We start from the raw sequence: 11610 nt of genomic DNA, 5'->3' as shown, positions 1-11610 counted from the left end.
CCTGGTATTGTGAAACCAGTGATGCCCATCTTGAAAAGAATAAAATGAATGACACTGGTTTCATATGTTACACTCAAGATAAGGATAGAAATCAGTAACAGGAAAATACAAACTCCTAATAATAATGTATCTTAGACTATGCCTCAGAATTTCTGAAGCACAATAGAAACCAGTGAGCATTATCTCACAATGTTTAGCATTCTCTTGCTAAAATATAGGTGTGTCTTTCTTGTGGTAGTGACCTCAATATTATAAGAATAATATATCTAATACACTGGATGTATTAGCTATATAATTCAAAATACTGAAGGTATACATTTAGAAATAAGTTTATTCTATGTATGAAATATAGCATTAAACCAAATCAAATTTTACATTAGAATTACTAATTAAGATTAATATACTAGAAGACAAATAGCTTTTTAAGTGAACTCCTAATGTGCAAATATGGATTCATAAAAAAAGACAAAACCAGGAAATTTACACATTTTATTAAAAGAACAAAAAATAAACAACATGGAAATAGCATACTAAAATGAATTGCATAATGCACACTTCTAAACACAACAAGCAGTATAGCACTATAACTTGGAAAACAAAAACAAAAAAAATCAAAGCTTCTGACCTACTGATAGCAGTTGAGGAAATGAGCTATTGCATTTTGGAGGCAAAATATTATGGGAACAGTTTATATTTATGAAACATTATATCATTATTTAAATCTATAATTGTTGCATAGGGTTAATAATTGTCATATTGTATGTAAATCAGCATTTTTCTGTCCAAAATATGTGCTTCCATTTTCTACATTATACCGGACTGTTGTTATATGAATGCATAGTTAGCATCTTAAAAAAGAATATATTTAGGAGCATCTTTAAAAAGTCTTATTTAAATTATTGTAATTTTGGTGCATGTAACGAATGGTTCATTTTCTAACAATTAATGCAACTACAGTAATAAAAGGAAATTGATTTTGACAAGGGCAACCCTCAAATCCAATGATATAATAGTCATAATAATTCTCTCAACTGCTAGACACGAAAGACACAGCAACAAAATAATTTGGTTTCCATCATTAACAAATAGCATCTGTATACAGAAATAAAGCTTTGCAAGCATGCAGTTCTATGACAGATAAATGCTTAGGTTGTGTGGGGGAAAAGAGGACTGCTTAAAGTTGGGTTACTTTTATAGAGGTTTTTTCTTAAAAAAAATTAAAAGTAATACGATGTAGCTTGATTTATTTCACAGTGATACATTTCCTAAGTATGCTATAATTGAGGATGGTTAAAGAGAAAATGCCTCTGGGATAATTCTGCTTTGGGGTACTGATGGTTAGTTCTCTTCCAGGGAAGAAGTGTAGGGGGTGGAAACTGAATTAATGAAACTAAATCCTTTTCTGGGTTTAATAGAGGTCCTTTCATCCTAATTTTACTTACTTAAAAGACAGCACTGTGTTTAAGCTCCAAAGAGTGTGACCCAGTGGCTGTCAGTATGTACAACATGTCATCAATGAACTGATTATCTTTTGTGATGCTTCTAGGTTCATTCTTACTATTTTGTAGTTGATTCTGCCTAACTTAAAATCTTACTATATTTCTATTGACCTTATGAAAATATATTCATGTGGCTTATATTTTCACAAGGAAATATTAACACAAGAACATGGGTTAAGCTGGGAAAATACGTTGGTGGTAAGGTTAAAACTGGAGTTCCTAACTATAAAATGAATGAATGCTTACATTTTACATCAGTGGAAATGCTGATCAGATGGTCAGGCTGTTAGCTATAAGTGATCATGGATTGAAGGGGGAAAAAAAAAAATTTCTGACCAACTGGCCCTGAGCTATTAGACAACTGTAAGGCTTGGATTGCTTTCTGGCTTTGGCTTATTTTCATGTCTCTGTAGGTGAGAACTATCAAAATCGGTAACAATACTAACACCAACTCCATCAACCCCAAGATGGGCTCCTTTTCCAGGGCAAGGGCAACAGGTCTCAAGATGGGAAGGACTCAAAGTCCGTATGGTGATCTATCCTTAAACCTTTCCCACCTTGACCTTTTTCTAAGCCTCATTGCCTGGAGGCAACAAAAAGATAAATGGTGACTTGTAGGTGACGCGGGAGCTGAAAGAGATGGTCTGACAGACACTCTTTTCTAGCTCCAATGTATTACTATGTAAGATTTTGGCTGGTTCTCTTGTGTTTGGTTAAAAGAGTAGGAGGCTGAAGTGGCACAGTGAAGCACTGTCTAATGTGCTAAAGGTAAGTCAGAAAATAGCTTCCACTGAACAAGTATAAAGTAAATATAAAATTGTGTCAGGAACATTTTTTCCCCTTTGTTGGAGGGGATCAAATGCCCTGTGCTGGCCATACTTAACTGTTAAATTATATCTTTCAGTAGTTGCCAATTTGGTTTTGGCTTCTGGATCCTGAAGGGGAAATAGTGGCAAGGGTTAACAATTTGATTGTCACTTAAATATCTATTAATTGATGTAACCGATATATCTCAATTGATCATTTTCTGTGAAAGATGAAATCTAATTGGATCAGAATGGGAATATCCATCTTGCAGCTGACAAGGTATTTCACTGCTTGTAACCATTGAAGAAAGAAGACCTTAGCACCAGAAACCTGCCTGGGGTTGTGTGTGTGGGTTTGAGGATTGATTCACAAAACAATCTTTGCTAGCGATCTTCCTAAAAGTTGAAGTACCTGAACTTTTGTTTAGTGCCATTGGCTAAAGCTGACCTGTTACCTGGCACCAGCCTTGTCTTATGGTGAGTCGTAGCAAACTAGAAAGCCTCCACAACAGGAAAGCAACATCATGCTTTAGTTAAGTCTTGTAGGGGAAAAAAAAACCCCACCTTCTTCTCAAAGTCTTAGAAATAACTCTCTCTTCCTAACTTTCCCACTATTATCACAGACTTCTTATATTTAAAAAAAAACACAAAACTCCAAGGGTCGCTTTCATGAACTATGTACATAAGTGCAAAAAAGGTGTGTCTCACACGTTCGCACCCTAACTGAGACCATCAGTTACCTGCAGCATATGTCTCTTCAACACTGTTACGGGGTCATTCCACAGTATCTGTATGAATGAGTTCACCAATGTGAATGAATGGAATCTGTGCTTTTGTCATTCTTTAACCCTCCTCTGGATAGATTTGAGTAAGAAAATTTTTGTAGCTCCAGCTATGCCACTTGAGTAATTTTGAATAAGGTTATAAAAAGAGATCAGGACGTTATTGTGAATACAATTGTGTCTAAATACTGTGGAATAACCCTATCCACACAACAAATTCTATCAGTTCTAAAGCCTGATTCTAGAATCCACATGTTGTAAACTTTTTGCTCAAAAAAGTCAAAGAAGGACGCAAATTCAGTTTTCACAGGGAACTTTGGGATTAAAAAGAAAAATCAACCATATCTATATCTGCACTTTGAGTTGTATCTGCTACATGCTACACTGTCCAAAAAACCACAGTTTTACAAGTAAAATTTTCACACACGCAAAAATGTCTAAAGGTAGCCATGTTGTAGGTTTGTTGCTGAAGCAACAACTAAATATAATTAGTTAAGAATTATTATTTGTATATAAAGTTAACTTTGTTCTTAAATTGTGAACTGTAAGAAATAGTCATGAACTAGACTCTACACCTTGCTTCAGTGTCAGTTGAAGATCTATCTAGGCGGGTTGAATACACGTAGTAAAATCTTAAAATGTTCTCTAACTCTCCTTCAAAATTAAATTCGTGAACTACTTAAAGATATGAAAAAGGAACAAAATAAAAACCTTAAAAACAAGAAAAAGGAAAACATGGCACCAATTAGTGAGTTGGTGCTCAGAACCTTATTTGTAATTATATTTACAGTTGGATTAGGTGCTAGCAGTTAAACTTGCAAAAAAAAAGTTGTGATACTCTGTTAGCTAGTGTTTATTCTATTGCCTTTGCCAGGCACTGATAAAATAAAAAGTGAGGCCACCATCTTCCTAAATCTATTCAACAGAATTGGGAAATCATATTTCTATTTAAACATGTGTGAAATGTAGAAGAGATTCAAAGAAAGAAGTTTCCAGTTTCTATTCATTCTGTGCATCACAGCCTACCCTACAGACAGACAGAACCTGAAAACCTGTGGCTGCATTTCATCTAAGAGCGTCCTCATCAACTCTCTAAAGGAGCAGCGGAAGGCTGAAATAACATTCCAAGTAGCACACGGGCCTTCCCTGTATGTTATTTAATAAAATTTAATGCCAATGTTGTCCTTAATCGGACATCACTGTGCTTCTTGGTCCTATCATGAAAAAGAGATTCATGCTGTAATGATTCATTTTATTTGGTTCCTGCTGATGGTAGGGAGGAGGTACTTGCTTTGCCCAAATTGGAAAGCTGGTGAGCTGAGGCTGCCCATTAGTAAACACAGCCTAGTGGTATAGGACAACACTTACAGCACGATCAAAGTGCTTCAGTGTGTTCAGGAATGGATGGAGAAGATTGATGGAGTAGGCAGAAGATGGCTTGACACATGGCAATTAACTACAAATTAAAGACTCTAGCAAGTGAAACGAAATGCAACAGCTAGTTGAGGAATCATGCTCCAACTGCAAAAGCAAATACTGTATTTTACATAGCGATTTTATGAATCCATTTAAATGTAATTTTAATCCCTCTTTAAAACATACTTATGTTACGGTCACTTAATGCTTTTAGAAATTTGACATTACTAAAACCCTCTTAAACATTTAGATTATTTTCTCTGTATACATGACCTGTTTTTATCCAAGTTGCAGCATACTTGGGTATTTTTGAAAGAGACTGAGAAAAGGGGGCAAAAACAATAATTTTGGATAAATAAAAAAGAGGCCCTTGTAAACTACAAAGCTTATAAAATGTTAACTAGGAATCTCAAGTGATTAGAATTTTACATATATACACTTAATCCACTAATTGTCATTTAGAGTCACTGATTAGTTTTGTGACTTCTCTTTTTCACCAGAACTTTATAGTCTATGACTTGCCTTGTCTTGAATAAAGACATTTGAATAAGTCATTGCACAACTAAGGAGTCCTATCTTAATATTGCATTTTTGTCAAAATTCTTTCACATCAGAACCTTAGTGGTCTGAGTTTTCTTTCTCTAAACTCACTCACAAAGCAACTTTTAAAATGCCAACAATATAAAAAAACTGTGGCACCAAAAATACCACTACCCTGAATATCTCTCACCGAACCTCTTACTCAAAAATACATCACTATTCATGTCTTCCAGTGCTTAAGGCAACATGCAAACAGCTGTACTCTAGGTTTATTGTCCATGTACATCTTTGTCAGAAGTTTAAAAAATGAGACAGTATGCTATATCAAAATGTCAAAGGTCCCAAAAAACTTCATATCACACTGAAGATGTCTCTGTCTCTTTTAAGGAATACATCTAGAGTAGCTCAGGTACATCCTTCCTCGATCAAATCTGCCCTTCTGGAGAGGCCCGAGGACAGGTTTTATAAAACTCAGCTCCAAACACAAGTAACATTGCTAGAGTGCAGAGTTAAGATTTTGGGAAATAGAAATTGAGTGGTTCAAAGGACCAGTACGTAAAAGTCAACACGCCTCCTGTTCTCTAACTCCAGACAACGCTGTTAGCAGATGACAATGGTACAATACAAGCAAGATCACTTAGAAATCACTGATGATAATGATTCAAATTGATAATTAAGATCAACAGGATATCAGCTACTGAAGAGCTAATTTTGCTCTTTTGTATTCTGAGCCAATTGATCTGCTTGGGGCTGGAGTCTCAAATGTTCTGAAGCAGAGACAACGTGAAATGGAGGAACAATCAGGGGTCCACAGATATTTCTGGGTCCAGCTTCTACCAAGTAGCTAGGCAGTACTGGACAAGTCACATGCCCTGGCAGTGAAAAGGTTTTTGCCAGGTCCATTGGTCTGTGCTTCAAATACCACTAGCTGGCTTGAGGCATCCAAAACCTGATTTTCCCTTGGCTTGTCATTTTCATGAAGGAGAATAATAAACTTGGGACATACAACAAATCTGATGACTTTATATTTTCCAGTGAGGGAACATATATTTAGTAGAAAATACTAAATCGATCTAAACTGATGCAAATTATCACATGGTTCTACCGCTGATTAATAATAGTAACTTTAATAACTGAGTAGGGTGGAGGAGGTATGTGATATATCATAGGAATTAATTACTATTTTACTTGGCTATTCAATTATTTCAAAAGTATTAGTAGTGTGAATTCAGGTCAGTTCTGTGGAGTGCAGCCACTCCATTTCACCTAAAGGGTGTTACAAACTCTTACAATTTTCAAACCATAAAAAAAAAAAGAAATCCAAAGAAACAAAAAAGAGGCTTGGTTGTGATATGAGAGATTCTGTTGCTAATGAAGTTTGGAAAGGTGAAAATGTTTCAATAACATATATCCCAGGTGCTTGCTCCTTCACTGAAATGTTTTAACAAAATGGAAAACTCAGTTGAACTGAAGCTAAAGACAACTGTGGCCATCCTTCCTAGAAATTTTAAATGAATTGAAGAGTAATTTCAAGTGGCTTCCTCCCTCCTTCCCTCCCCAGCCCGCCATTTCTCCAAACCTGTACTCAGCCTCCAACTGTGATCAACAGAAAAGACTGTCCATTTGGGGAGGAAAGGCCTCACTTGGAACCAATTTTCCTTCACTCTGACTGGCTTTTCCAGATTGCATCTTCCTTGTTATTAAAAGAGTAGTGTAAAGAGCATGAGCCATTTCCATTTGGAAAATGACACTTGCATCGAAGGTTACATTGCAGTGGTTTTTACACACTTCCTCCAAAACGTAAAAACTATCTTCACACCCCTCCTCTCTCTATTTAATTTATAACTTGTAATTAGAACACCTTTAAGCTTCCAAGAACCAATTTTTCAGCTGAAGATTACAAATCGCTCAGTTTTAGACACTCAGCCTAGAAGACAGGATTCTTGAGCCACAAAAACTGTAATGGGCACTTTACACAATTTATGGTCTAAATGCTGAGAAAACCATTTAAAGGTAAATCCAGAATTTACCTTAAGTAGCTTTTGCAGGCTACTTAAGGAGCGAAATTCAGGTTCATGTTTTAAGTTCCCTGCTATTTTCAGGTAATTTTCCTCTCTCACAAAAAAATCTAGTAACGTTGATGGTACTATACAAGGTCAGATCTATAGGTACAAATTATATACATGCATGTTAATGAACAGGTTTTAGACATACTCAAAAGAGAGGCCTTTTAAATGTCTGCCTCAAGAAACCTACAGAAAGATTCTAAAGAGAGAGCATATCAATATTAACCTGTCATGTTTTTCAAGCACATGTGTTTCTGTTTCCCATTGATAACATTTTAGTTAAAATCAAACATCACACATTACAGCAAAACACTATATGCTAAGTTAAAACCTAACACAACACACAACAATCCAATATGATACAATAATGAGGAAAATGGTACTGGATGTATGTGTTACATTCTGAATCAGCCCAATAGACTACTGTGTAAACAAACTGGTAAGGTTAACACTTCAAAACAGAGGAACATTTATCCACCAAGAATGCACAATAAGCCAACAGTCCACTGTAGAGATTCAGTCAGCATAACAGTTACTGGGAAATCACAGAGAAACATGTGATCAATTGCAAACCGTTATGCTGCTTTACATAATAATTCAAATAAGATAGACAGATGGTAGTTATTCATTTCCCATTTGTGTTTTAACATCTCCTTTGTTTATTTTTTCTTTGAATTTGTTGGGTGGCATGTTTGTTTTAATATATTGACTGCACCACGCTTATTGTTGTGTTGGTAGAAGAGGACATACGTGAATGAATATAGAAAGGCCATGTGGAGGTCCTCACGGAGAGATTCTGGTAATCTGTAACTCTGTTGTTCAGAATTTCAACTGAAATGGAAAAAAAAAAAGAGTGAGAAATATTGGATGGTTATGGAGGTAGGAGTCAGGATATTTGGTTTTTGTTCTAGTTCTGTGTGTGAACCATATGGCAAGATATTCCCCATCCTGAATTTCATAGTCTACATCTGTGAAAACTGAACTGTTGGGAATGTTTACTAAGGAGTCACATACCATGACAGTCCGTGGTTCTCGCTGAATGCCAATGTAGACAGTTGCCCTTAAGTTATCAGAGAAGCACTCAACTGTTTAAGGTATTATCTGCACAATGCCAAAACTTTTTGGTGAACATCCACCCATCCATTCACTTCCTCCAACAAGCATATATTGAGAAAATATATTTGATTCCATTTTGAAATATGCCAAGTATTAAACAAACATTTTTTTATCTGAATGTTTTGGACCTACACAGGAATGGCCTAAGTGTGAATTCTGGGTACATAGTATTTTACAAGATTTCATTTTTGCATTCTGGAAGAATGATCAACATCTGTTACATGTTGCAATGATTATGGTGTGCCAAATCTAACTTTTCTCATGGAATCAGGCAAAAAGGAATCACTATTCCCAAACATGTTCTGTTGGAAACTTAACTATATTTGACCACTTTTGTTTACCTTGATGTGAAGCAGTCCATGAAAATCAGGCAAATGTTTATAAAACCTATTATTCTCACGTTTGGTGCTATTCCCAAGTTGCCACTATAACAAACGACACCTCTGAAAATGACTACAATATACAGCTACTTCAGTTATTCTGTACATGCAAAGATGTCTTTTTAGAACATTCTTTATGATTAAGGGGCCCTGTTTGTCTAATGCACAGTTGTCTATATGCTCTGTCCAGAACCATTAGTGTTCTGGGCCTGCATGTCCTCAGCAAGAAACAAATGCTAGTTAGCGTCTAGGGAACGAGTCCATCAAGAGAATGACACTGTTGCCTCCTTCAACCAAGTCAGACACTCCCATGTTGAAAACTTCAAGCTTTCACTGACTAATGGATGCAATTCAGAACCAGTGTATTTTTTTTTAGTAACTCCCTATAATCAATTAAGATGCCTCAGAGTCTTAAGTGACTTCCAAAGTCACATGTTCCAAGTGAAGGACTGCTCAGTTTAAGTGTGTTGCTATTACAGGCTCTGGACCAGGCATAGGAAATCAAAGGTGAAGGGGGAAAACTCGGAAAACAGCAACAAAAATCACAAAAAAAGGTGTCATGCTTTGAATGAAAATAATGACTAAATTATTAAATTAAGTCACTGAAAACTGAAAAAGCTGGAGCAAATCTGCTAGACTTACATGGGAAGCAACACAAAGTGCAGAATGTGAAAGCACTCTTTAATGTTTTAAGAGAAGCATATTGCTTACTACCTTTAAGATAATCATTTTTAATCAAATTGTGACAAAATTACCTAGCTTTATTTCAATTAAAAAAAAACAAAGCTAGAAAAATGTTAAAAGATTAAAATTCAGAAGCAATCTGTGTCTTTGGCTAACCCATCATACCCCTTTAATAATGGGAAAACATTTGGGAATTTATAAGCTCATTGGGAAAATACAATACCAGCTGTCATTTTCATATTAAAAAATCGCATATTTGCTCTCCACAATTCGAGGTGGAAAATTTAGAATGCTTAAATTGAGCTCTAAAATTATAAGCAATGTCTATTAATGAAAATATTTACCAAACTCCTTAGCAAATGCAACTGTGTAGATAAAAGATATAACCTACAAATATTACATTAATACTTAAAGAAACTTACTGTTCTACTGGGAACTTCTACATCTGTGTAACAAACATGCTGTTATTCAGTTCATCTATTGATAATGGGGGTATCTATAGTAGTAAAAAAGATTTTAGATTAAAACAGTTTCTTGAGAGAATTCCATTTATTTTGTTCACTGCTTGGACATGGTAATCAAAAACCATAATCAATTTCATAGAAAAATTTAGACATATTAACCATATCCAGTAATAGTTAATGTTGCAAACCAAAGGTTAGAATGTGGTTTGTTTCCCCAATGAATTAATACTCTGTGTCCTTAGGGTTATCAAACTTGTACTTAAAACAGCAGTGGACTTAAAGCGTGGTTACCATTTTAATAAGGTGAAATGCCCATCATATTACACAATAATTATTTTAAGTATCTCCTTTCAATTTCAAGACTTCCCCCAAATTCATAATTTGCATTGTGACTCTGCTTGTAAAAACCTCAAGCAAATGAAAATTAAAACATCACAAACACATCTAATGTATAAGAAGGAATTTCTGATGTAATCACTGGGTCATGATAAGCATATCTGTGCCTTGGAAAGAAATGTGTTATCTTTCTTTCCAGTAGACGTGAAGACAAAGGTGATGGTAATACTAAGCAAAAGTTCAAATGCAATAACTAGAAATGGTAGTAAAGTAAATTCTGTTCTCAACCAATGAGGAAACATAAAAAAAAATTTGTATAAGTATTTGAGGATTGGTGTAGTAGCAACAACTGTATATATAATCTATTAAGAGTAATACCTGTAACCAATTAAAAGAGCCTATGCTGCTAATTCATCTCAGGATGAGTAGCAAAGCAGGAACATCTGTCCAGAATATACAGAAGAAAAATTCTAAGTCTAAGAATGGCTTAAAACCCCAAAAGCATACACTGTGCCTTATCAACACACTGTAGTTAGCTAGGTCCAAACAGGAAATAAATGGCCAAACCTGATTGCCTGGAGCTGTTGCAACGAAGGGAATGCTGGTAGCAGGTGGTGGTGCTGCAGACATAGTGGTAGGTGCAGCACTGTGCATCATGGGCACTTTCAGCAGGAAATCATGGAAGCAACACACGAGAGGGTGGAGCAACCATGATGCAAACGATGGAATGGGGCGTGGCAGCATTCCAAGCCATGTGACATCATGATGGATACACCAGGGTGCAACATGCAATCACAGTCAGTGCAAAGCAACACAGCACGGAAGGGGGAAAATTAAAAAAGAGAAAAGGGGAAAGCCAATTATAGTTACCATTAAGGAAAATGGAATCATTCTCAACATTTACCAACAGTTAGTTTTTGAGCAGAATCACACTGTAGTTGACTTCAAGGGCCAAATTTTCAGAAGGGGTTACAACGGGTGCCTAGGACAAATCTGTTTTTACCAAGGCTATCTCTTGAATAGCTAGTCAAGCAGAAAAGTAACTTGGTTGTGTATTCACAATGGGAGTATGGAACTGTAAATTGGTATATTTGGGTTCATTAACTCATGACAGACATGAGTGCTATCACTAGATTTGTAGGTGCAGAGGGGCAGTTTTATATATACACATACTTACCTGATCTGCATACAAAAAGATTCTAGTTTGGTGGGTATATGGTAGAGAGCATATAAAAAGAATACAGTGGACTATGTGTGCAGGTTTTAAGCACATCTGTGGCAAACCCCTTGGAAACTTGGGCTACTTATGAAACTACTCAGGCTGCTTATTTATTGTTTCACAAATAGCCAAAGTTTCCAAGGGGAACTTCATAGTAAATATCCAACGAAATCTTGCCTTCACTGCAAATACTACAACGACAGTGACTAGCAGCAGGAACAACTTTTTTCAGGCAGATTTCTCTTTGCCTTTTCTAGTTTCTATGTTATTTTCAAAGCTTCTTGGATGCTCTCCTTTTTTCT

The 11610-nt window shown here is 35.8% G+C and overlaps 1 protein-coding gene across 16 annotated transcripts in view; it reads right to left on the bottom strand.

Annotated features, from left to right (window-relative positions):
• Positions 1-475: 475 nt before the first annotated feature.
• The window catches only part of MBNL3 (muscleblind like splicing regulator 3), a 128789-nt gene continuing 117654 nt past the window's right edge, over positions 476-11610 (bottom strand). For 8 of the 16 annotated variants that reach the window (XM_027962953.2, XM_042242571.1, XM_060408412.1 and 5 more), the window contains 2 exons: positions 10657-10751; positions 476-7940 (listed from right to left, as the gene is read on the bottom strand). In XM_027962953.2, the coding sequence (XP_027818754.2) occupies positions 7929-7940; positions 10657-10751 (107 nt within the window). In that variant the 3' untranslated portion in view covers positions 476-7928. Of the gene's footprint in view, positions 10752-11610 lie in introns of all 16 variants that reach the window. The other 8 variants (XM_060408410.1, XM_060408411.1, XM_060408418.1 and 5 more) reach the window with 4 other exon arrangements.

The sequence above is a fragment of the Ovis aries genome, chromosome X (assembly GCF_016772045.2).
Source record: "Ovis aries strain OAR_USU_Benz2616 breed Rambouillet chromosome X, ARS-UI_Ramb_v3.0, whole genome shotgun sequence".
In the NCBI taxonomy this organism is placed as follows: domain Eukaryota; kingdom Metazoa; phylum Chordata; class Mammalia; order Artiodactyla; family Bovidae; genus Ovis; species Ovis aries.
The sequence above is the reverse complement of the archived record's forward strand: the minus strand, read 5'-3'. Positions and strand labels throughout refer to the sequence as shown.